Below are 27,785 nucleotides of genomic sequence, written 5' to 3' on the forward strand. Positions count from 1 at the left end.
ACTGCTTCAGTCATAGTGGTGGCTTTGAACATTGCATCAATCATTAGATTCAATTGTTCAGTTAGAAAATTAAAATCAGAGGCAGACATATCATCTGATGATTTCCCATTGGAATTTTCGGTAGACGAAGAAGCGGGGTAGGAGTTACCTGTGGCGGTAGGGTTTTTTCCATTTGATTTGAAACAAGTAGAATGGGTACTCATGGAACGAACAGGGGAAGAGTTCAAATTACCTGCTACGATATCGGCAAAGGATTTACCGTGGGTAGATACATTCGAAATTGAAAGATTCGAACGGCTACCCGACGGATTAAAATTTGTTTGTGAATGAGCATGATTATGATCTTCCTGGTGGGTATGATTCCTAAGCAAGCGATCGTTAACTGAAAAATGAGCATTGTTCGATACTCTACCAGGCAAATTCCGGAAATGACCGTTATCGTAACGGATATTATCCTTCATCTGCTTGGCACGAGCCTCAACGACTCTTTTGCGTGAAATGCATTCCCAAAAGTTAGCTTTGTGAGGGCCCTTGCAATTGGCGCATTGAAATTTTCTGGTATCTTCTTTCACAGGACAGTCGTCCTTAGCGTGAGAAGAACCTCCGCAAATCATGCATTTAGCATCCATGCGACAATTTTTTGTACCATGACCCCACTTTTGGCACCGACGGCACTGAGTGGGGTTCTGGTAATTTCCTCCAGGTTTCTGGAAATGTTCCCACGTCACACGGACATCGAACATAAGTTTAGCTTTTTCTAAAGCTTTAATATTATTTAGTTCTTTTTTGTTAAAGTGAACTAAATAATATTCTTGAGAAAGCCCTTTCCGAACAATGCCAGATTGGGTTCTCTTTTTCATAATGATTACTTGGACTGGGGAAAATCCAAGTAAATCATTTATTCCATTTTTGATCTCTTCAGGTGACTTATAGTCACTTGAGAGACCTTTCAAGACAACTTTGAACAAACGTTCAGTTTTGTCGTCATAAGTAAAAAATTTGTGCTTCTTCTCTTCAAGATATCTGAGAAGAAGTTCGCGATCTTTAAGAGTTTCCGGCAAAACGCGACAGTCTCCTTTCTTTGCGATTTGGAAGGAAACCTTGATTCCCCTAATGGAGTTCAAGATCTCCTGCCTAAATCCCCCAAATTCGGAACAACTGACCACGATAGGCGGCACTCTTTGCTTCCTCACTTGAATCAAAGAGCCTGGGCTAGAGGCTGCTTCGATTTGGTGTTCGGAAAATTTGTCTAGAGCATCGAACTGATTGCTCATTTCAATACAATTATTCATTTCACCCTTGGAAGAAACTTCGCATTCCGGAGAAGCGTCCTTTCTTCCATTCTTGCCACGTGTAGTGACAGTTTTAAAACCCACTTTTTTGGAAGGAAGTAGTGAATTCAGAGATTCACCCTTCCTTTTGTTAGTTGTTGATATCATGTTTAGTTAATAAACGAGAAAGACGTGACCTTCGAGAGGTTTTTTCCCTAGACGGTGTCCAAGAAGGATTACCACCGCTAGCTTTCGCCAACGGGTCCAACGAAAAATCGAAGGCACGGGTCCAAACAAGGATCGTAAAGGGATCAATAGAAGAAAAAATAGTACTGAAAAGTACTGTTTAAGTAGCACTGAAAAGTACCGTTTTTAATTTTAGCACTGAAAAGTACTGTTTGTGTAGCACTGAAAAGTACTGTTTTATTGCTTTAGGTAGTTTTTAAGAAAACTTCCAAGAGCAGAGAGAATTCGTGTACGCACAGCACGAAGGTACGATGCGCACTGAAATGAAATTCCTTGATTTTTTATTTTAGAGACGATTTTTAGCACAGCTGTGATTTTAGCTGTATGAAAATTTGAGTATATAAATCAATGAGGCTCACTGTCGTACTTGTTTTCCTGCATTAAGTTGTTTGGAATTGGCAACATCATAGAAAACAGACATGGAAAACAGTGAAAAGTGATCAATTTCACCCGAAATTACGGTACTATCAAGAGAAAGATCAGCACCCTCTGTACAATAGTAAGACGAACAAACAAAGCTCAAAGTGTACACAGACCCCTCCCGGAACAAATCATACACGCAGTGTGACCAGTTATCAGAGATCTCTATTTCATGTGTACTCTTCACTTCAATTTTGTATCTATTCGATCGTGTACTTAAAAGAATGATACCAGAATTCCGGTCCTAACAAAACAGGATGAGCCATAAAGTAATCCGGAATATCATAAAACTTCAATAATTTGGAATAAGATACGCAACACGAGCCAGAACGATAGCACAAAGCGGAAAATTTCCTATGCTTCAGAATCTGGAAAACTTCTAATCAGCAGGAATCAACTCACTGAGTACTGCGGAACGTTGTTCCGCCGGTTTAGCCATCTTCCAGGAACGTACGAATCACTACCAACAAAAAATGGCACGAGGCACCTTACATCCTAGAAATCCGACAATCCTGTATACAGTAATTCGTTTCCAGCCAGCTCTCGCCGTAGATCAGAGATTTGCTTTTTCTTCTTGAGAATCCGGATCTCCTCGTATAAAACTTCCTCTTTACCGATGTTTCGCTCTGCGTCGTCCTCCTACTCATTCGAGATCCAATTGGCCGGATTACTGTCGTACAGCGCTTGTAGATGTCGAATAGAGGCCGTTTTTGGAACATCTACTTCGTGCTATTGAAGCTACTTTAGGAGCACTTCTTTGTTCATTCGTCCATTTGCCATTTTCAGCTAAACTTCCTCGATCCCACTTTTTAAGTTGTAGGGGTGGCGTCTAAATAAAATAAAATGGCTGAATTTTACGGCATTTTAATTAAGAATCTAAACATGTCGGTTAGCAAAATGACGGAGTTGGTGGTCCAATGCCTACCGCTTTTGCTTCACAAGCAGAAGGTCATGGGTTCAATCCCAGGCCCGTCCCTTTCCTCATACTTTGTAGTTGTATCTTTCATTTGCTTCTATCTACCACTCTTAATATTCCACAGTTGATGTATCTATCACAGTTCATAGCATTTGCTAGAACCCGAGACGGACCGAAATACGTTTCCCTACGCTTTCATTCTTTCATCATTATAGTCTTCCCGCATGAACTGACGTTGACGCAGTGGTATATACGGTCGACCGTGGGAGCCAGTTGAATGCATCATCAATTCCTTCTCCTTCTCCTCATTGGTCTGCATTCTGACGTGGCAGGCACCATTGTTGCCTATAAATAGAAGATCGCCAGCACTTATACACTGAGGGTGTCTGTTAATCCCAAGCAGTCATCTGGTTGGTTCCTTGTGTAATTGCAGCTGATCTGGAGTAGTAACCACGGGCGGCCAATCAAGCTCAAGCTCAAGCTGAAGCTTAACGTGTCGGTTAGCAAACTCACAATACTGCGCATCAAGTGTGGCAAGAAAAATTACAAAGGAGGTTTTCAAAGTAAAACACATAAAAACAAAACAGAAACACGATAATCGATAAACAAACAAAATCGGAAATTGACGAAAAACTTTCTTGTCGAAAACCAGTCGTAATCCACACAAACACAGAATATAACAGTCTTACATTTTTTAATATTTTTTTCTTTTATGAATGGATCGAAAGTTTACGATTGATGATAAAAGCTCTTAATTCTTCAATCTATTTGTTTACTAAGAAGAAAATTTTCTTAGTTATGTTTAGTTATAGGAACACTAGGTTTACGATAGGTGAATGGGATCCTAAATTATAAGCGAAACTATTTACCGTTATGATTCATATTATGGACAGCTTCAAATTCCGGACAATCTACTTTGTATGGGAAACATTTCACACGAAATGTTTCAATTTTTGCCGCTCTAAAGTTCTCAATTTTGAGGCTCGTTTTAGTAAACTTTTTCCATAAATATCTTTGAAAATTTATAATGCCCAGCTACCTTAGATGTCACTTTAGTGATTCGACGATTTCAATTGATGATATGACTGTTCCATTTATGATTATCATGACCTGTCCGGAATTCGAATCAAAGTGTCCGGAATATGAGGCAAAAGTAAGGAAGCGTCCGGAATAAGAATCATGAAAAGGCCACACATTTTGATTTATTTAAAATTATTCAAGTTGCGGAAGCGTATTGTTTACCCGCCAATCGAAAGTTAAGGGCTTCCGACGCTTGATAACGCTAAGGAATCATACAGAATGATCTATTTTGTATGCTCTATGCTGGGTTATACTTCACTGAGGCCATAAGTGTCCGTAATATGAATCAAAACGGTATTTCGATCATTTTTTGAACAAAACCAAGCGGTGAGTCAATGGTACATATTTAGATTAAAAGCCACTCATGCGACTATAGGCGACTGTCTACAAAGGTACACTGACCTTATATGACATTTCAACCTGGACAATTTTAAAGTCAGCTACTGCAAATGAGCACCAGTTTTCACCTACCGTATTCGAATGAATTGTAGAAGTTAAATAGGGAATTCCTAAATACGCGACCTAAAAGCGATAAAATTAAAATAGTATTCTATATAACTAAGTACTATTGAATTGGGTCCTAAAATATTTAATGAATTCTTGTTTTTATTTAATGATACGAAAGAGCATGTTCTTACAACTTTACCAATTTTTCTATCTCAAATAACGGTTGGGGTTGTATCTATCTGACATTTCGGAAGGGACACAGAAAACAAAATATACCCAAAATTTGAGTTTAAACCAAGGGGTGTGGCAAAATCTCAAAAATCATAAAAAAATGTTTTTTGGACTTAAACCAATGAAAATCATTTAAAAATTGAGTAAACATGTGTTTCTGCCCCAAATTCTAAGCGTTTAATACTAAAATTGGGATAGGGCTTTAGGACCATATTATCAAATACCAATTTTGTCCTTTTTTATATGTCTTTTAATAATTCCAAATGTACATATTCAAGGCACAGTTGATTTTTTTTTCTGGTCTTCTGGTGTACAGGTCTTTAATGTTTTTATTTATTATTTAACAATGTTGCTTAACCCTCTAATGCCCAACCCCGCCTTTAGACGGGGTACACTTTTGAATTTTGTGTATTTTTTCGTAACTCAGAAATCAAAATGGTTTAAATTTAAGATTAAACCTTGGCTCACAACACGTATATAAGGAAAGTGTTTTATTACTTTTGAAACTTTTTTGTATTTTTGGAAAATGTTTGACAAATTGCATTTTTATATAACCTATAAATGCCTGGAATTCATGTAACGTGTACCTAATATAAAACATCGTACCTTTTATATTTTTCTACAATAAACTTATTACAGAAGAAGAGCCTTGTGGTACTAATATAATTTCATATCTGTTTTTTTTTTCCGTTAGTTAAACGGAATATAAAATATGTTCAGGAAAAAAATATTTTAAAAGGTATCGTAAAATTAGAATTTGTACTACAGTTAACTCTCCCTTACTCGATATCGAGTTAGAGAACCATAGTAAAAGTAGGTTTTCATGGCTAACTTGATGGTCCCTTGGATCGCAGTTGCACTGGTTTTGTGTTCTGTAAGTCGATACCTCCCTAACTCGATGGTCCCTCCAATATCGAGTTAGAGAGAGTTGACTGTTTTGCCAAAAATCAATAACCAGAAGAGGCTTCAATAAAAAATGAAAAAGGATAGGTATGTTCAAAAATAAAAATTATAGAAATCAAAAACCAAAATTCATAAATTCTCGAATAAAAACTAATAATTGCCCAAAACGTGTTTTGAACGATTTTAGATAACGAAAAATAATACATATTTAGATCGAAAATAAAAATTTGGGTATTAGAGGGTTAATCTGATTAGAAGTGAGGTTGAGCTTTTACCAGACATTAAGTTTGAACAAATTCATATGTCATATTATATTTCTAATGAGATTGACGAAAACTGGAATCTGGGCGATTTCTGAGTTCACTACCCTATAAAAAGTTAATAAATAAACCGAGCGCCAAGTGCTCCGTGGAGCACGATCTTAAAACCGCTGGATAGAGAAAACCCCTCCCTCCACTACTGCCGCGATGCCACTCACCCATCTCCTCCGTCCACGCTGAGCGACGGATATCGTTTCGGGCCCACTGTGTGCGGTTTCGACGGCAACATCAACACAATCGAAAACACCAAAATCGGAAGTCCAATCTCGAAGCAAGTCCGCCAGCGGTGCCGTTTGTGGATCAGGAAGTTCTTCCACAGCAGCAGCACGAATTTGTCCCAGTTGGATGTCATTCTCTAGGAACAAACACTTTTGGTTGATCTGATGCAGATGGTTTTTGCTTTGTTCGGCAAAATTGCAAACTATTTCCTAATCACACAAGTTGAGTCACAATCTCGGAGCGCGACGACGACGAGCGATAGTTGATAAAGTGAACCGAACCGCAGCGGTTGAAATGATTGACTGTTGCTGTCGGTATGCTGCTTGGACGGAGCGAAAAATGCACGATGAGAGCGAGAGAATCGCTCTGCGAACTGCGGCGGAGTTAAGCACTTTCAGTTGGGAAAATTGGATAGTTTGATGCCTAAATTACATGATATGATATCTGTATTGCATTGAATAACAATGCCCTACATTATTATTCTTCCACTCGATGTACACACATTCTGACGCATTTCCTTTTACTGCAATAGCATTTGATAAAGGGAAATAAAGCATTTTTTGAAAAGAACAGGGCTTTGAATTTACCAGATTTAGTTCGTCACATTCCTTATCATATTCACAGAAGAGTAGCATTTTACTGGCCTACAAAGCCTTTCTCCTTCTGAGCTCAAATTACTCGAGCAGCAGACTGGTCGCGAGAGTACCGCTACCGTCACAGTCGTCGTCGTCGTCGTCGTCGTCGTCATCGCCGGCGTCGCGTCGCCAATGTAATACTAGCGTCATGAACGGGGCGCGACGCACTGGTTGTGGCGTCTGGATGACGTCATCGTTGCCAAAGAAAATGCAACGACGATGCGACGCTTCTTTCTTCTTTCAAGACGGCGCTGGCATGTTAAAAAAACACAATCTTTGATTTTTTGTTTCTATTCCTGATAGCAGAATAGCTGTGCTATTTTATGTAGTATGTTATGAAATTCATAGTTCTCCATAAGTAACAAAGAGTCATTGGGGCAAAAGTTCGAGTGTACAACGGTTTTCTTTTTGCCGATTTCGTGATCGAAATAGAATATCGTCTAAACCGTTGATTTTAGTGAAAAAGTTTGTTCAGAGAAGTTTCTGGATTTATAGCGGCCATGTGATTAAATTACCTAAAAGTGATATGAAAAGTATTTTTTACCTGTTTGAGACGGTTCGTGTATTCAGCAAGTAGTAGCACATGTTAATTAAAGAAACTTTGTCGAAGACACCAAAGCGATGTCAAGCTAAATTTCAACTTGTTCGACCCCTATTGCAAGACATTGCAACTTGCTATATGTTAGCCACTAATAAAGCAGTCTCTACCACCTGATATGGAGAAACCGATACCAAATTTCTGTACGTCAAGGTGAGCCGTGATTTTGCTGTCACGAACTATCACTGTGAGCCCAGATCTTAAATAGTGGACAAACTTGGTAAAAGCGCGTAATTCTTCAAAACATATGTTTGTACTTAAATTTGACAACAATCAGCTGAAAATCAAATTCTGCACATTTAAAAGCAATGTCACGATAACACCTTTTATTTTGATTGAATATAAAGTATTGAATCACGCATTTTTTTACTCTTTCCCAATAAAAATGAAAATAAACCGAAAAAATTTGACCATTTTCCCATGTTTGTCCGGAGAGATCGAAGGTGCACAGAAAAAGAAAACTAGCGATTTTCCTCAAGCCTACCTTGATTGTCGTTGGTGAGCTGGAGTTATCTCGCAGTTTGGAAAATTGTTGTTTCATATTTCGTGTGTAGTATCTAGGCCTCCCTCCTGGGTACCACCAGCCGTGATCCTAGTTTTAAACTTTAGCAACCTGCTTAGTTATAACAACTGTGAAAAATATCAGTTTGTTCCAAACCATCATAGAATAAAGATCATAAGAAGCACAACATTTTGGTGACGATTACAGTTGACTCTCTACACGCTGAGAAAATAGAATACTAGTTGGCTTAAATACCCTTCTAAAACTATATTCGATCTATTCACTCTGCATTTCAGGGCATTAAGCTTTGAAAGTATAAATGGATTTTATATCGGCCCATGCATTTTAGGATACAGACAATGGCCAGTACGTCAAGGGGTTTACCAACGATAACCGACTGATTGGGGTAAATCAGGCCCATGACAACCATATATCGATACACAGTGTTCTTCGTAGCCAGGATGTCCCGGGCGATTAGTGAATATCGCCCACTATCAGTTTTAAGAACTGTGAAAATAAAGACCATTGTTTTGTTTATTTGTTTGCTATGGTTTGATTATCAATTTTTGATATTGTTAAATCAGCTAATAATGTGCCAAAAAGTTGAAGCACATTCAACATTTCGATGGTTTTGGAAGGAGAGCAAACATTAAACGGCATCCTGCAAGCCTCCAAGCAAGCAATCAGTGATTCGATTGCGACACTTGCTCGATTATGGATCATAAACATTAAACAAAACTGCATTCTGATTGCACTCTCGATTCAAATTACAGTGGGATTCCGTTTTTGGCATGCTTCGTTTTTGGCATGCTCCATTTTTGCCCCCCCCCCCCGATTTTGGCAACAAAATGGATCCGTTTTTGGCAACATTTTTGAATACTATTAAAATTTGAATTTTTTTGTAAATATTTTCGTGTTTGTTGGTTTAGTCATTTGAATAACAGGTCATCTCACACCGACTACATTTCAGAGCTCCATTTTCGTCGATATTCCCCTAAATCTGACCAACTACTAAGGGCTCCCCGCGCTTACTTACTTCGGGATGGTCATTGGTCATGTATTCGAAACGTTTCAAAGGGCAATAATCTCTACTTGTATCGCAACTGGAGACCAATATTTTTTCTTTGGCATTAATATTGAGTGACCAGCTCACTTGGGTCTGCCAGTAGGATATACTCTAAAAACACTTTTGTTCATATTTGGAACAGCTTTTTTGAGCACAAGCACCGATATAAGAGGAACAAAAAATCATATGACTCACACAGAGTGACAATCATAAATTACTTCTCAACTTTTAGGCTCATTGTCTTTATTATTATGGATTAACTAAAAACATACCGCAGTAATAGATATAAATACAGCAAAATGTCATATATCATAACTTTTAAGGAAATTCATCAAATAAATTGCGTTATTCGATTGAAGAAGTGTCAATATAAAATCGATGAAAAGAATGCATATTTTTCTACATTGTTTATTATTTTTTCAAGAATTCCACCGGCACCATGACAAATACGAACACAGTCTAAACTAAACTTTATTCTCAATAATATCATTGAAGCGTGCGATAAAAACGATTGTCTGTGCTTTAACTTTTTGTCTGCAGTATTGGTAGGAATATTGATCTCCCTGCGTCAAGTATTTATAGCTGCGTTCCTTCTTTGTAAGAGATTCTGTAAGAAGCTAGATTTGTTAAGAGACGATCCAGAATATTATACAAGATTTTTAATCAAGGATACGGGTTTGAATATAATCAAAATGTTTCTTACGAGGTGGGTCTATGAGAATCCTTTGGGGATTCTCGGTTCTTAATGGACTTCTCAGAAATTTAACGGATTTTTGAGGATATCTACAGATTTATAGAGGACACTGAGGGTTTCTGGCAGGATCCTGAGAATGTATAATTGAGGATTGTGTCCAGAATTTGACGATCCCTAATAAACTCTTAAGGTTGCTAAAGCTTCCTCTAATAATGGGATAATGGGGATTATTAGTGATATTTTGAGTATTTGAGTAGTGGTAGCCCATTCATAATAAACTTGAGAATTTTCAGCAATACCTCAGCGGAATCTAAAAATCCTACGAATTCCTAGCAAGATGCTTCAGAACCCTAGCATTTTCCTGTAGATTCCTTAAGTGCACTTGAAGATTCCTATCAGGCTCTTGAGGGTTCATAGCGGGATCCTGTAAATTTCTGTTGATCTCATAAGGTAAATGTTAAACATATGTCAAGCTCAATTATAACTCATTTCAAGCAAAATTATATTCTACAAAATTACAAGCCACATTTATGGATCACCTCATGTTTAAGTTTTTTTTTATGTTTGCCCTTTTGGCTACAGTCAATCATTCATTATGGAATGCTTTATCAAAAAACAAAGATTAAAGGAACAATTCTAAACTTAATGAATTTTGTAAAATTTTCCGCTAAAGCCTACAAGTTTTGATTTTTAATGTTCATCTAATTAAAAAATATATGTCGTTTTGCAATACTCAGCGCTTTTGTTTTGTAAATACGTCTTTGTAAGAACACAGTAAAACATTTTATTTTCTTCTTTCGTATTCTTACACTGTTATAAGAAAATGTCGAGTTTTTGAATAAAGGTTACTTATGCGATTATTGATTTTACGAAGCCCACTCATAGTAATAGTGTACATAAAGCTTCCAATAAATTATTGAAAAAGTATGTAAAACGTTTGTCACAATTAACATACGGTGCTATAGATTCATAGCATAGTACAATTCTACGGAAAACTGCTACGAAGTGAACCGTTCAGAAGTCTCGATGCCATTTGATTCCATAAGGATCATGTGATAACATTCTAATGGTGTTTTCAAAACCAATAGTTGAAAAATAAAATTTAAAATATGGGTTCCAATTTTGGCACAGTTCCGATTTTGGCAACTACAAATTTCGACTTTGTTGCCAAAAACGGAATCCCACTGTACCAGAAAATAAGTAAACACATGGAGATGTTGACTACGCTAAAAATCGTCCCGTGCCATGGGCCTGGGGTAAAATGACGTCATTGAACGAAATCCAGAACACAAAAGACTATCGCGCTTTGCCCACTTCACTTGTAACTAGTGTGGAATTAAGAGCTGATGTTATATGGTTATTTTCTGAGTGCATTTGCTTTAAAACAAATAGGATTAATTTGTAATCGAAATCATTACCATTCAGCGAACGTGTATTTCCATAAAAAAGTTATAGCTTAAACGTCAAATAAAAGATCCGACGGCTGTCGGTCGTTCTCTTATATTCCAGACATCAAAGGTGTTAGACGTCTTTTATCACAGCTCCGAAATTAAGGGAATATTCAAAGTGAAATTCTTAAAGTCCTCTGTTTCTCCGGTGGTTAATTTAACCTGTTCTCGAGTATCCTCCTTAAGCTGTGAAACACCGTTTTTCTACCGCTCAGGCGGATTTAATAAGGGCCACATTAAAAAACGCTGCTTTGAATTGAAAAACTGGATGAGAGATGCTGTGAACATGATGGAGGATCAGCAAGCTCCGGCAGTGGATGAGGATTTGCATGACATAATCAACAGGATGACCACCAAGGACATAGGTGAGAGCTAGAATGAGGAATTTGAGTGCATGAATGTTACTTCCATTAACAAAACTAAAAAACCCTTGTTTGTTGGAGCTGACTATTGAAGACTTAGTATGGAAATCGATTATGGGTTGGCGTCGACTATGATAGATAAACGAAAATACTTTTCATTGTTTGATAAACCTTTGCAGAAGTGAAGTGCAATTAAAATTTGGCTGTTGTTAATGGGTCCAAACTAGACGTGCTTGGTGAAGCGAAAGTTCTTGTCAATTTTCAAGGAAAGGAAGCAATTTTAAAGCTGATAGTACTAGATTGTTGCAATAATTTTATTCCATTATTGGATCGACCTTGGCTGGACGTTTTGTTATCTAACTGGAGGATTTATTTTTCCAATCATGTTGTGATCAATCAAACTATTCAATGGACTTCTCCGGTTATCGTGATAATACAAAAGTACAACCATATAAGACTTGTAATAGATTGCAAAGTTTCAATAAATAAGATGATAATACCGAATACTTACCTTTCACCAACTGCACAAGATTTGTTTGCAAAATTAGCAGGATATAAATTGTTTGCGCTCTTGGCCTTGAAGGTGCATACTCTTAATTGAAATTAAGAGATCGTTCCAAAAAAAAATATGGTCATTAATACAACAAGAGGATTATACACTTTTTTATTTCTTTTTTAGTACCATTCCAAACATTACATTCATTTCTTATATCTAGGTGTTCTGTGCTAGACAACACTATCATCCTAATTTGGTAAAACAAATTTAAGATTTTATTAACATTTGGTTAATAACATATTACATTTAATTTACCGTAGCAGTTCAGATTTTTTACAGGTGAGTTGATTTCACCTGCTTATAAGAGAAAAAAAAACACGTTTTTAATTTATTAAACCTTACTTAACCTAAATGTATAACAGATTAATCGTGGCAATAGAAGATTGTAACGATTTTTGCCTGAAATTGTTGATTATTTTATTTGACATTTGATACAATGTTTCAATTTTGGATATTCTATGTAACTCATTGGGGGAGAAAGCTTCAGAATCATTTTCAAAATTTTATTTTGAATTCTCTGCAGAGCTTTCTTCCTGAAATTACAACAGCTAGTCCATATTGGTACAGCATACAACATAGCTGGCCTGAAAATTTGTTTGAATATCAAAAGCTTGTTCTTAAGACAAAGTTTTGATTTTCTATTAATAAGTCGATAGAGACATTTTACATATTTGTTACATGTGGCTTGAATGCCCTCAATGTGATTTTTGAAAGTTAAATTCTTATCTACATGACTCCTGGATACATAACTTCATCTGACCAATTTATTGGAACCCCTCTCATCGTGATAACATGTCAGGTTTCAAATAAAGAGCTTTTAGTTTATGTGGGAATAATATTAGTTGAGTTTTGGAAGCATTAAGAGAAATTTTCCATTTTTGCAAGTATGAAAAAAATATATCCAAACTTTTTGTAGTCGACTACAGATGACACGCAGGCTTCGTCCTTTGGCGGAGACCCAATAAACACAAACTCGTATACGATAGCGCATAAGAGTATAAATGTGGAGGCGATATACGTACATGCGCCATAAGGCTGCATGCAATATGTACGTATATAGCCTCCACATTTGTACTGTTATATACCATCATATACGATGGTGTGTTTACTGGGGAGGCCTGTGTCATCCGCAAACAAAGATTTTTGACATCCCTGAGGTAACTCAGGTAAGTCAGATGTGAAAATATTGTATAATATTGGTCCCAAAATGCTGCCTTGAGGAACACCAGCTCTTACAGGAAGTCTTTCAGATCTGGAGTTCTGATAATTAACCTGAAGTGTATGATTTCACAGATAACTTTGAATTATTCTAACAATGTATGTTGGAAAATTAAAGTTTTTTTTTTAATTTTACGATCAAGCCTTCATGACAAACACTGTCGAATGCTTTTTCTATGTCTAGAAGAGCAATACCAGTCGAATAGCCTTCAGATTTGTTGGAACGGGTCAAATTTGTTACACGTAAAAGATGATAAGTGGTCGAATGTCCATGGCGGAATCCGAACTGTTCATTGGCAAAAATTGAATTTTCGTTGATGTGGGCCATCATTCTGTTCAAAATAACCTTTTCAAAAAGTTTACTGATAGAGGAAAGCAAACTGATTGGACGATAGCTAGAAGCTTCTGCAGGATTTTTGTCTGGTTTTAAAATTGGAACAACCTTAGCATTTTTCCATTTGTCTGGAAAATATGCTAATTGAAAACATTTGGTAAATATATCAACTAAAAATGATAAGCTACTTTCTGGAAGTTTTTTGATGAGGATGTAGAAAATTCCATCATCGCCAGGAGCTGTCATATTTTTGAATTTTTTAATAATAGTTCTCACTTCTTCCAGTTTAGTCTCCCAGGCATTTTCGAAAACGTTCTCTTGATTGAGAATGTTTGCGAAATCCTGAATAACTTGATTTTCAATTGGACTAGTAAGTCCTAAATTAAAATTGTGCGCACTTTCAAACTGCATAGCAAGTTTTTGAGCTTTTTCGCAATTAGTTAGTAACAATTTGTTTTCCTCTTTCAATGCCGGTATTGGCTTCTGTGGTTTTTTCAAGATTTTAGATAATTTCCAAAAGGGCTTAGAGCCAGGATCTAATTGAGAAATTTTTGTTTCTTATATCTGCAAAACGTTTCTTGATTTCTTTCTGCAAATCCTGCCATATAATTTTCATAGCAGGATCGCGAGTGCGTTGAAATTGCCTTCTCCTCACGTTTTTAAGACGGATCAAAAGTTTAAGATCATCGTCTATAATCACGGATTCAAATTTTACTTCACATTTTGGAATTGCAATGCTCCTGGCTTCAACAATGGAATTTGTTAAAGTTTCAAGAGCATTGTCAATATCAATTTTAGTTTCTAAAGAAATGTTAACATCAAGATAAGAGTCAACATACGTTTCATATATATTCCAGTCGGCTCGTAAATAATTGAAAGTGGAGCTGATAGGATTGAGAATCGCTTCGTGCGATATTTGAAATGTAACAGGGACATGATCAGAATCAAAATCAGCATGAGTAACTAATTGGCTACAAAGATGACAAGAGTCGGTTAAGACCAAGTCAATCGTAGATGGATTTCTAGAAGAGGAAAAACATGTAAGGCTATCAGGGTACCGTAAAATCGGGTGTAATTTATTAGAAGGGTGAAATTGATCATCGTATCACACGATTGTATTTATTCGTAATGGAGAACAAATATCAATGTAAGCTGCAGTAAATGAACGTTGCTGGTCGTAACTATTGTCGAATTGTGTGTTGTGAAGTTTTTTGCGTTTATGTTTATTGGTATTCATCAACAGGCTGAGTTGCCCAAATGATGATAAAAAAAAAATAAGTACATGAAACGTCACTAATCAAACAATAAAAGCGAACAAAATTTACAAACAAATTAAAGCAAAAACAGACATTTAAATACAACTATCTTCTAAAATATTCTGAGAATCTTCTACGGAGTACTTCGCGAGACAAGTGGTAGTCAAAGAGTGACGAAACGCGATTGAAGGTTCGTTGGAGTCCATTGATAGCTCCATGCATTGCGTAGTTTGTGCTACGATAGGGCAGTCGCAGCATTGCACTGTTACGCAAAGCCCGAGGTTGAACGTTGACGTTAATCTGTTCCAATATATATGGGCTGTCAATCCGGTTACCCAGTGCATCAGCAATCAGAAGAGCCTTAGCAGTATCCCGTCTGGATGAAAGTGGCTCCAAACGAATCAGCTGACATCGGCTCTCATAGCTGGGCAGACGAAAAGGATTATTCCAGGGTAGTCTTCGAAGGGCATATCGAAGGAAACGCCGTTGAATGGATTCTATTCTTTCTGCGCCGTTGCTGTAGGATGGGCTCCATACAGTTGAGCAGTATTCTAGCGAGGAACGGACTAAGGAAGAGTAAAGTGCCTTCAGACAATGAACGTCGGTGAAGTTTTTGGCACAGCGAAAAATAAACCCAAGCGTTCTAGATGCCTTGTTTACTACGTACGAAATGTGCTGTTTGTACGTGAGTTGGGAATCCAAAATTACTCCCAGATCCTTAACATGCTCTACTCGTTCTATGTCCGTTCCACGCAAAGTGTATTGGTAGACAAACGGTTGCTTTTTCCTTGAGAAGGTAATCACAGAGCACTTGTCAGGGTTGACTACCATACGATTCACACTGCACCAGTTGGCAAAGGCGTCAAGTTGCTGTTGCAGAAAACGGCAATCGTCGATGGAGCGTATGCGGAGAAATATTTTGAGATCGTCCGCGTAAGACAATCGTGGTCCTTTAAGCGCCAAATTCACATCGTTGAAATACAGGAGAAATATCAGGGGGCCCAGGTGGCTTCCTTGAGGGATACCCGATGATGCAGAGAAAGTGTCGGAGTGACAGTCTCCTATGGCAACAAGTAGATGGCGGTCTGTCAAATAGCTAAGAAACCATTGTAAAAGATTCCCGTTAATTCCAAGCCTTTCTAATTTTGCGATCGCTATGGCATGGTTTAGCTTGTCAAAGGCCGCGGACAAATCAGTATAAATCACATCTGTCTGCGCTCTTTGGGTCATACTTTCAGTTGCGTATGAAGTGAGACACAACAAGTTGGTGGTTGTAGAGCGACCAGCGATGAACCCGTGCTGATCATCGCTCAAATACTGTTTGCAGTGGGAAAGTAGTGGTCCCATGACTACTAGTTCGAATAACTTCGAAACTGCACTCAGCGATGTTATTCCACGATAATTATTTACATCTCGTTTACATCCTTTCTTATGGACCGGGAACATATGTGCTTTCTTCCAGAGCGAAGGGAAAGTTCCGCATGATAATGACAATCGGAACAGCCGACAAAGAGGGTGCAGTAAGTGATCGATATTTGTCTTAAGAAAAGCTGGAGGTACACCGTCAGGTCCTGGATTGAATGATGTTTTAAGTTGGGAAGCAGCATCGGCTATCATCGATTCATCAATATGGAAGGTGCTTAGCGATTGACTAAATATAGGCAGCCCATTGACGGCAAGGTTGACTTGGTCCGCATCCAACGTTTCGGTGGAGAACACTTCGGCGAATTTGGCACCGAAGAGTTGACAAATCTCTGAAGTTGATGATCCCAATCGGCCGTTGTATACCATTGATGAGGGCAAGCCAGACTCTTTCCGCTGCTCATTCACAAAATTCCAAAAAGCCTTCGGATTAGCTCTCAGTTTTCGTTGAATTCCACGTTGATAAAGTGAGTAGGAGCGTTGACTCACGCGCTTATACTCCTTGTTCAATCTGAGGTACCGGCATTTTAGCTGAGGAGTGCGATGCTTGGTGTATTGTCGTAAGGCGCCTCGTTTTGAAGTTTTTAGTCGCCGAAGCTCGTTGGTCATCCAAGGGATACGCGTTTTGTCCTGAAAAACCTGTTTCGGAACATGTCGATCGATAACGTAGGAGAGCACATTCGAGAAGGTTTCCACTGCTGCATCCACATCTTCGGCGTCAAGAATAGTGTCCCAATCCAGGCTAGAAAGCAGATTAGCAATACCGTGGTAATCGGCTTTTGAGAACTCATAGTGAACAGCCTTGGGAGCGATAGTAAACTCGCAATTCAATTGGTTTTCGACGGAAATAACAAGAGGGGTATGGTGGATGGTTGACTTCACTAACGGGGCGAGGGCACGATAAATCGGTGGAGCCACTTCGATCGAACTGACAAAGCAAAGATCTAAAATCCGATTGTTTTCGTTGGTTACACTGTTGATTTGAGTAAGAGTAGCTGTACTATAACCGTCGATGAGAGTTGTTGCAGCCGGATGCAGGGTTGAACGCTGGGGATCTGGATATAGAAAACCATTCCCGGATGACCGCCAAGAAATGCCAGACATGTTGAAATCACCCAACACGATGACCTCGTCGTTAGCAGAAGCGTTTTCTGCAACCTCCAGAACTGATCGACAATGAGTCTCGATGAGATCATTGTCACGTACGCGATCTGGTGGTATGTATACAACACACGTTAAAGAATGTTTATTACTATGAAAATAATGTAAAATTTCAAAATCATGCACGGTGCAGTATTGACAAACACCTATGAACTTCTATTTATAAGCAAAGATTTGAACATGGTCTAAACCTGAAAATTTGTGAGGATGCTTGAGATATATCCACAAACCAGATTTCATCACCAAAACTCGTACCAATTAGCTCACATGGTCGAAATAATTGAATTTCTGTTAGATATCATTGAATTCCTTAGGAAATTGCATACATTTAGGCGTTTTTAACTATTCGTTATTTATATAAATATTACATTATTAAAAATTTTACAAGCATATTCGGATTCAGGAAGCTCAAACTTATCATATAGAGTTGTTTTGGAAACTAACAATAATGGCATTGACAAGTGATCAATTTCACCCCGAAATGAGATCCTCTGTTTTTTTTTTTTATTTTAGAGGTATTTGTTAACACTAAAATGACATTTGTTAGAAAATTTCGGTACATGAGTCGATGAGGCTCACCTTCGTACTTGTTTTCCTGCATTTAGTTGTTTGGCATTGTTAACATTATAGAAAACAGACTAGAAAAACCGTGAAAAACGATCAATTTCACCCGAAATTACGGTATCTTGTTTTGTGATCAAAAAAGCGTCTCTAATGAAAACTGGTAATCAATGGCACGTAAAGTTTGTCGGTAAAATGTTCATCATATGTTTTCCCTTATTTTGTATGTCAGCTATTCTTTCGAAATATCTTGTTGGCAACTATCTTCTTCACGAAAACAGTTGATGTTTTATACGCCTATGAATGATGATTGCAACTCCCCCACATGCCCCATCAAGTCGATCATTACGATAAACAAAAAAGTTAGGATCTTTTTTTAGTTTGGATCCAGGTTTTAAATAAGTTTCGGTAATAACTGCTATATGCACGTTATTAACCGTAAGAAAATTAAACAGCTCGTCCTCTTTACCATTCAGAGAACGAGCATTCCAATTTAATATATTTAAATTATTATTTGGATCCATTAGAAAAACGTAATCCAATAACAATTTGATTAGTAAACTTTACACCAACTTGGACTGCTTCAGCCATAGTGGTGGCTTTGAACATTGCATCAATCATTAGATTCAATTGTTCAATTAGAAAATTAAAATCAGAGGCAGACATATCACTTCAAGTGGGTACATTTGATGATTTCCCGTTAGAATTTTCGGTAGACGAAGAGGCGGAGTAGATGTTACCTGTGGCGGCAGGGTTTTTTTTCCATTTGATTTGAAACAAGTAGAATGGATACTCATAGTACGAATAGGGGAGGAGTTCAAATTACCTGCTACGATATCGGCAAAGAATTTTCCGTGGGTAGATACATTCGAAATTGAAAAATTCGAACGGCTACCCGACGGATTAAAATTAGTTTGTGAATGAGCATGATTATGATCTTCCTAATCAAGCGATCGTTAACTGAAAAATGAGTATTGTTCGATACTCTACCAGGGAAATTCCGGAAACGACCGTTATCGTGACGGATATTATCTTTCATCTGCCCGGCTCGTGCCCCGACGACTCGCCTATGCGAAGAGCAAGCCCAAAAATTGGACTTATGATTGCCCCCGCATTTCGAGCATATAAACTTGGTGGTATCTTCCTTCATTAGACAGATGTCCTTAGCGTAAGAAGAACCTCCACAAATCATGCAAATTAGCAACCATACGATTTTTTTTCACTCTGACCCCACTTTTGGCACCGACGGCACTGAGTGCGGTTCTGGTAATTTCCTCCAGATTTCTGGAAATGTTCCCATGTCACACGGATATCGAACAAAAGTTTTGCTTTTTCTAAAGCTTTAATATTATTTAGTTATTTTTTGTTAAAGTGAATTAAATAATATTCTTGAGAAAGCCCTTTCCGAAAAATGCCGGATTGGGTGTTCTTTTCAATAATGATTAGTTGGACTGGGGAAAATCCAAGTAAATCATTTAGTCCATTTTTGATCTCTTCGGGTGACTTATAGTCACTTGAGAGACCTTTCAAGACGACTTTGAACAAACGTTCAGTTTTGTCGTCATAAGCCAAAAAAAGTTGTGCTTCTTCTCTTCAAGATGTTTGAGATGTTCGCAATCTTTAAGAGTTTCCAGCGAAACGCGACAATCTCCTTCCTTTGCAAGATCTCTTCTCTAAATCGTTTGAGTTCGTAATCAACCTGAGTCAGCTTTCTGTGGTCGGTTCAATAATTCGGGAACCATGAGGCAAAGAATGCAGTAGGTAAACATTGGCATTGGCCATCGTGGATAAGCTTTCCATATCGTGAAATTCGTCGCCGCATAGCAGGAAGTCAAAAAAAAAAAAGAAATTTATTTCGTAGTATTGCTTTATTGAAGGGTGTTAAATATTTGCAGCTGTTTGCAGATATCGAACACGATCAGTAAATATTTGCTTTGGGGAACGAATAGCCATATTTATGACCTATTTTGGGGCCTTCCTTAGCCGAGTGGTTTGAGTTCGCGGCTACAAAGCAAAACCATACTGAAGGTGTCTGGGTTCGATTCCCGGTCGGTCCAGAATCTTTCCGTAATGGGAATTTCCTTGACTTTCCTGAGCATGGAGTATCATCGTACCTGCCAAACGAAATACGAATGCGAAAATGACAACTTAGGCATAGAAAGCTCTCAGTTAATAACTGTGGAAGTGCTGCTCAAGAACTCTAAGCTGAGAAGCAGGCTCTTTCCCAGTGAGGATGCTAAGAAGAAGAAGAAGTATGACATATTTTTGGAAACAGCAGTAAATCATTAGTTACAAAACGGTAGATAACCGTCAATCGAGGATAAATATTTTAAACGGGAAAATATTTCTTGGTTAATTATTTATTTATAAGAAAATTAGTTTGTGCAACGCATCATTTGATTTTGTTACCGTTGGAGCATAAAATCTTTATTAAGTTTGCCGAGAATAAACGTATTAAAATAGTCCGTAAAAATTGTAACGTTCAAGAGTGTTATTTGTTATTAAAATACTATGTACAAAACATTTACCTAAATATTATTAAAATAATTAGCTAGGAATAAAATAAGAGCGTGCACACAGAATAAATTAAATAAAAACCAATTTCTTCAAAATGTAACATTAAGAACAAAGTTTGTAAAACACAATTAGTACACAACACAGAACACATTAAAAGCTGCTGGATGGTTGCGTTATGAGGTATTGTCGCGAGTTTCATAAAGGACGGCTAAAAGGAGATGGAAAAAGGGAATATCACACAAAAGGGTAGGCTACTGGGTACATTGGACAGAAGACTCGCTCTCTTTCATACAGTGACCGCCAAAGAAGGAAGTTAGCTCTTAGCGCAAATATCCAGAGATCCACCTCGAAGATACTAGTTCGCCCATTAAGTCTCGGTGAAGTTGAAAAGTTTTAGTGGCGGTTTGTCCATTCAAATTAGCCGTTAAGTTTGCGAATCAGGTATGATGTTTAATGTCCATGTACATGTGCCCTATTATGTTTGCCCAGTAGCACCCGTAAATCTAACCTCCAAATGATGTCCCTTTGTGTGATTAGGACCCAATAACGCTTGACCTAAAAGCCTGGTCCGTGGACCGAAACCTACTCTGGTCCAGATCAGGGCAGTAAAGCGGGAAGGTCTACTAGATTGAACATCGGATCCCCTTCCAACGTCGGACGAGGTTATTCCCGACAGGAACCTCAGCCTATAGTCCAGATTCAGGCGTTGTACCTCCACGCTGGATAGAACCCTAACGGATATTGGTTTACAAGCCCATTAGTACGTCCTCAAGCACCGCATTTGCCATCCTGACCAGTAGCAGCCGTATAGAAGCCGGCCGGCCAACCACCTGTACCCACACAAATCCACATATAGTGAGTAATTGTAATAAAGCTGTGTAAAACTAGTTTAGAGTGTTTTGCCATTTATTGAGCCTTGATTAGCCTCTCGTCTAAAGCCGACCCTGCGAGCGAAAAGCTCTTACTCTAGCTTACGGGTATTCGAACGCTATAAAGGGGTCATCCGACTCCCAAGTAACAATTTGTATAAATTTATATATTTTTATTATTATTTCTTATACTTTCACACACATTTTGGTTAAAATTTTCAAACAAAATTTTCTCCTCCAATCCAATTTTATTGCATTTAAAAAAATCCTGTTTTTAAATGTGCAGTTTGAAAAAGTTATATATTATGTGAAATAATACAGAGATCAACTAGCACTTTAAGATAGGCTATATCTTAAATTAAGGCGATAAAAGTAGTCGTGCAATTTTTTTCCGACCATTGTCCATCTGTTCATAATACGCGCTGGTACTTCGTCAAATATAAGAACACCTGCTCCAACGATGTCTGCCTAAGTGCGTAGTCTTCGATACTCAGCCGATCCTTGTTGGACTCCATCAATCCAAACATTGCCGACCACTTCAAGTCAGTTGGTGGCACGTGGAAGCTCAGTGAATCCTGATACTCCTCCCTGTAGATAAAGGACATATCATTAGTCAACAGACCTTGAACATCAAACATTTAAACAAACTTACTTCAATACCGCCCCGCCAAACTGAGTCATCACGAATGCTTTCACCTCACCGATCTTTCGCTGCTGTTCCTGAGCGTCTTCTGACCTATTCACCTTGATGGTCAATAGGAATCCCTTGGAGAACTTGTTCTTCAAGTGTTGAGTTGAACCCAAACACTTAAACTCTCCGTTGACCATGATCGCTAGTCGCGTGCACAGAGCTTCGCATTCCTCCATGCTGTGTGATGTCAGCACGATCGATTTGCCTGAATTCCTCACCTTACAGATCATGTCCCAGAACTGACGCTTCGCCCCTGGGTCCATGCCAGTCGTCGGTTCGTCCAAATACACCACCGATGGATTACCCATCAAGGCCAAAGCCGTGCTCAGCTTTCGCTTGTTTCCACCACTGTACTCCTTTGTTTTCTTGTCGATGTGCTTCAGGAAGTTCAGGTCCTCCGCCAGAGTCAGCGATACATTACCAACGTCCTCACTGCGAACTCCTCTCAGAAGGGCATAAATCTTCAACGTTTCGCGTCCTGTCAGATCATCCAGCAAAGCATCAAACTGCGGGCAGTAACCAATCTTCTGATAAACGGTGCTCATGTTGGTCGCCAAGCTCACTCCCTTGACCCAAGCTTCCCCGGAGGAGAAGTTCTCATCTCCAGTCATCATCTTGAATGTAGTGGTTTTACCGGCTCCGTTTACTCCCAATAATCCAAAGCATTCTGAACGGTCGATCGCTACCGAGAGATTATTGACCGCACAAAATTTCTTGTAGTACTTGTTTAGGTCCTTCATTACCAAGCTATATTGGTTTCGTTCGATGGGTGACATTGCGTGAACTCGTTTTTTCTCCGCCAAAACGTCCTCATCTTCATCGACATAAGCAGGTGTCCAAGGGAACTTGCGTTTGTACACACCTTCAATGAATTTGTGTATCTGGCGATACTCCAATGCCAAGATCATCAGAAAGGATGAGACCCCGACAAATGCAAGAAAAAGCAAGTTGCGATTGATACCGAGTTCATCGAAGGACAACACATCCGGAATACAACAACTCGGCTCAAACCCACACATGTTCTCCATTGTGCATTCATCATTGAGGTCACACAGCGCCATACAAGATGCATTTCTAATGATGATCTGGTTAATGTTGTTCAACCCGTTCGCAAGTACGAAGTTCGGGAAGAACATGAAGACCCATTCAAGAGCTGTGCCGATGGCTTTCAGAGCAGGACCCGCTGCCTTGAGGATCGCAACGATGATGAAAAATACAACTCCGGAAACGATGTTGAGTAGGAGAAGGACTACGAACCCTGTGGCCGGTACTGTGAACAGGAACGAGCAAAGATAGGTGGTTGGTAAGAATGCTAGCCCGAAAAGCATCAACAGGAGGAATACGCGTCCAAGCTCTTCGAAGGACGACCAACCTTTCGCTTGGAAGATGGCAAGCGTAGCAATATACAGCAGGCAGGTTACGAGGAACATGAGATAGTCCCAGATGAAGGCGACGCCCCAGTAGAGAGCGATGTTAGTACCACTGACATATTGGAGTAGTTTCGCCCGCGAAGTTCTTTCGCGGATGTAGAACTGAATTACGAAAGCAGCGACGAAAGCCATGGCTATGCTGGTGTTGAAGGCCAGTTGGAATCCGTTATCGAAAACGTCTCTAGTTTCTAACTCATACGAGAGAGGTTTGTTGACGACCGTGATCTCGCAAGTTGGACATTCCGAACCAATTATGGCGTTGAATATCAGGGATAGCGACAGTGGAGCTGTATGGTAACCTTTATTGTTGAACCAACCGGTATAGGCCGTATCGTTAAGGGTGGCACCCACCATGTAACGGACGTTTACTTCGGAGAGAGCTGCCATGGACTGAAAAGACGAAAATCATTTGAAAAGATTGGCTTCAATTACGTATAGATCTTACTTACCTTCTCCAGGATGAAGTCTGGTACCGTTTCAGGAACCACCTCGAGTCGATGTGTTCCATCTAATTTGTTGAACAAATTCTGATAGGCTTGTACTCGTGGATCAACTACAGCGTTACCTTCCAATACAGTAACTGTTTCTTTGTAGGAATCCAGGGATATCTTAAGTGGATCTTGAGTTTGAGAAACGCTTTGAATAATAGCGAAAGACATAATGACGAAGAAGATTGGAATCACGTTCTGGATGATTAGCGTACCCCACGAACGAAGAGAAGACAGCATCTTCTTCAAAAATTGACCCTTAATTTGACTGAGCAGCAGGTCATTTCCCGTCAAAAGGTTCATGTTGTGTAACGAATCTGGAATGGATCGAGTAACTAAGCTGTTTTGCAGACTTCTTATAGTTAAACTTACAGTTTCGATTGGTCGTCTCAATAGAAGTTCCATTAGAATGATCTTCCGAAAGTGTGTCGCTTCCAGCTCTAAAAGCATCCATTCAAAGATTAGTTATCAGAAAACAGATTGTCATGTTAATCATACTTTAAAAACACCTCCTCCATCGTGGTCAGAGAAATACCAAAGCTTGTAATACCGCATTCCGCCATTCGTCGTTCCAACTCTTCCAGCATTTTCTGAAACACTCCAATGTAGTCCTCCTTCAACACGAACGACAACTCCGAACCAATGTCGGTTTCGACCCGAACATCCGGAATGTAGTTTCTTAAGATCTGACAAAGCAGATCCCTGTTGCAATATGGGCCCTTAACGCAAATCAGTCGATATCCAACGCCGAATGTCTTCTTGAGGAAGAACGGGGATCCAACCGTTTTTAGGACTCCATCTGCCATGATCGCGATACGATCACCCAAAACATCCGCTTCATCCATGAAGTGCGTGGACAGCAGCATTGTGCGATTCTTCTTTTCCTTCTGTAGTAAATCCCAAAGAGCTCTCCGAGCCGAAGGATCCATTCCTGACGTTGGTTCATCGAGCAATACTACTTTTGAACCACCGCAAAGAGCAATCCCAACTGCCAGCTTTCGTTTCATACCACCGGAGAGTGTTTGCGACTGAGCATTTCCCTTGTCCAGAAGCTCCAACATCCTTAAATATCTATCGATCTCACCATCGAGAGCTGCCCTCGGTACGCCTTTCAGTTTACCGAAGAACTTCAGATGCTCGATGACGGTCATCTCATCAAACAGTACATTGTGCTGAGGGCACAATCCCATAGATTGTCGGACTCCCTCAAGATCCGTTCTGATGTCATGTCCATTGAGATATGCTGTGCCAGAAGTTGGCGAAAACATCCCCGTGAGCATAGACATAGTGGTGGTTTTACCTGCTCCGTTGTGACCTAGCAGGACTGTAATCTGGTTTTCATACATGTTCAGATTCAATCCTTCGACCGCCACTTTATTCCCGTTGAATACTTTGCGCAAATTGACCGTTTGAACTCCTGCATTCGTTCCATTGGGTTCTGCCTCAAAATACTTCGAGTTCTGTCTTTCAATTAGTCGTCGTGGAACATTTTCCGCTTTGGATCCCTTCTTGGTCCAAAAATCCTTCTTGACCAGGAAATTCCACGGTTTGGCGACTCCAAATTGACCTGGCATTACCTGTTCCACGTACAAAGCGATCGCCAGGTAGATCAACGCATCCACCAGCAGCATAACGATCGCCAAACCCACGCTGAAACCGTCGTCGATCGTGGTCGATGTAAACATGTTACTCCACTGCAATCCCACTTGGCTACCTTCAAATCGAAGAGTGTTCATCATCGCAAACGACATGGCACTGTTGAAGAACAAACCCAAGCCGATCTTGCTCCCAGTGCTCATTCCGTCGTAGTTTTGCGCGGTCACATTGTATGGCACCACGAACACGAACCACATCAATCCGGCTATTCCGGCCGCAATATTGGCTGGTTAAAGAAATTGTTTGAACTATAGTTCGGTTAGGGTCAATTAACGTTGACTTTGCCGTACCTTTCTTGAAGAAGACACTCATCATGAAGGAGAAGCAGATGATCGCTACGCAGTAGACGAACAGGAGAAACCATACCGCGGTCCAGTCCGAGTAGTTCAGAATAGCAGGGTTGTCGAAGGAGACCTGGCAAATGACTGAATTGTGAGATCTGAATATCCTAATGACCGCTACATACGCAGAGCAGGACTGTGATCAGCGATATCGAAATCACCAGCAGCAGGATGTTTTTGACGAACCACGCCGCCCAGTGCAGCCAGTTGGGCAGTCCCATGATCTTCATCGCTTCCTTCAGCTGCCGTTCCTTCTCGACGGCAATGTGCTTGACCATCACAATACACGTGTAAAAGAACGACAGGACAACGACCAAGGACAGCATCTGCTCCATGGATTGCAGAACCGGGTCATTCGTGTACGGTGGATAGGGGTATCGCTGTGGGTAATACATTCTCCGAATTACAGGAACGTTAACCGAGATTTGACGGCATACCTACCTGAACGAACACCGGAGGCACACTCGCCCTAGGATTACGTTCCCGGATGATGGCCCTCGAGACCGCCGTTTGAACAGAGAGGAAGTTCTCCGCGAAATAGCTGGGAGGTCCTCCGTCGTCCGAAAAACGACTACGTGGCCGTGGCGAGTACGGTTCCATCAGTACACCGGTTGACCAGTCTGAGATCAGTCCACCAAATACGCGAAGTTCTCCGGGGAAACGAAGAGCGTAGCTGATCTTCTCCGGCAAGCTGGTTGCATTCTGGAAGTACGACAAGGATGAACCGGAATGATCAAGAGATCTGTGAAGTGACACCATACCGTTAGAGAGTCGTCGAACTCCACTCCAGTTAAAATGTTTCGGCTTCTGAGGCTGAACTCCATAGCTTGACCGTTTGGGAAGCTAATGGTTGAGATGTTCAGCGATTCGGCTGCGCCGGCCATGATTCGGTCCAGTATTTCATTCTGCGGAGAGTATGCCAGTCGGTAGTCGATTTCCTCAACGTTGGAGCTGGAATGTAACATAACGAGCTTCAAGTGGTTATCATTGAAAGTTCAGATTTTAGTTAACTCCATACATTGACCAATGAATGTTAATAGAATCCGTTGATAAAGGCTCAAAGATTGTGGCGTCCAAATAGGTTTCCACAGGACCACGAACTATTAGCAAAATTGAGCAGCACAGAACCGGAATGATAATTTCGAACAGCGTCTGCAAGTAGTGCCGCTTTTGGATGATCCAATTCTTCTCCAGCAGTAAGAGAAACTTTTGCCCATTAGATACTGCATTGATAGGGCTGACGTTTCCTGTTGAAGCGGTCGTTGACATTGTTGAAGTCATCTTTGTTGTCAATTTTACCTGTTCGGTATCACGAGATGGAGATAAAACTGTATTGAAGACTGTCGCGATTGATGAGGTCTTTTCAACGGCTTCCGCTCGCAATTTGATTTATTCATTGATAAAGACATTATTGTTTACTTGGCGATAGCACATAAGCTCACGTATTATTAGCGGCAAATCGGAATCGGAAATTGAAATCTGTAAGATTACACAAGTGATGTGTCTTTCCTTGCACTAAGAATGTGCATCCCAATAATGGAAGTAAGGAGTTGCGATTTCAATCATTGAGATGTATTTGACTCAAGTTTCTTCAAAATGTATTTAAAATGCAACCCACCTAATACGGCGCTTCTGCTATTTATTCCACATGTAGACGTTTGAAATATTTATTTTTTTTTAATCATAATTTATTGAATTTATCTTGGCCCAGTTTCCAAAAAAAAAAAACTAGCTAGGCACCCTTCAACACTTCTCAAGAAAATGTTCTTCCGCTAAAAAGCGAAACACTACCCGCTTCTCTGATCTCGGTAAACGTCTCAACCAAACTCATTGAAATTCGCCAATAAACTGGCAATTTGGGAGAACAAGCTTTCGTTCCAAGCATATAACGGGCATTTATCACCGAATTTGTGTGTTGCTCTTATCA

At 39.6% G+C, this 27,785-nt stretch overlaps 3 protein-coding genes across 4 annotated transcripts in view; 1 reads left to right on the top strand and 2 right to left on the bottom strand.

Annotated features, from left to right (window-relative positions):
* Positions 1-6,368, bottom strand: part of LOC5576678 (ATP-binding cassette sub-family A member 1) — a 29,746-nt gene extending 23,378 nt beyond the window's left edge. The window contains exon 1 of the mRNA XM_001662765.2: positions 5,993-6,368. Within this exon, the coding sequence (XP_001662815.2) occupies positions 5,993-6,186 (194 nt within the window). The 5' untranslated portion in view covers positions 6,187-6,368. The remainder of the gene's footprint in view (positions 1-5,992) is intronic.
* LOC5577573 overlaps positions 1-27,785 on the top strand; it is a 1,170,395-nt gene that overhangs the window by 654,926 nt on the left and 487,684 nt on the right. The window lies entirely within an intron of this gene.
* On the bottom strand, positions 21,481-27,705 carry LOC5576674 (ATP-binding cassette sub-family A member 3). The gene is made up of 11 exons (XM_021841557.1): positions 27,477-27,705; positions 26,877-27,157; positions 26,620-26,809; positions 26,300-26,560; positions 25,984-26,238; positions 25,808-25,931; positions 24,360-25,743; positions 24,234-24,301; positions 23,823-24,178; positions 21,905-23,763; positions 21,481-21,840 (listed from the first exon to the last, which is right to left on the bottom strand). Exons 2-11 carry the CDS (start codon positions 27,137-27,139, stop codon positions 21,663-21,665), a joined length of 4,938 nt encoding a protein of 1,645 aa, XP_021697249.1. The 5' UTR covers positions 27,140-27,157; positions 27,477-27,705; the 3' UTR covers positions 21,481-21,662.

This window comes from Aedes aegypti, chromosome 2 (genome assembly GCF_002204515.2).
Source record: "Aedes aegypti strain LVP_AGWG chromosome 2, AaegL5.0 Primary Assembly, whole genome shotgun sequence".
NCBI classification, from domain to species: domain Eukaryota; kingdom Metazoa; phylum Arthropoda; class Insecta; order Diptera; family Culicidae; genus Aedes; species Aedes aegypti.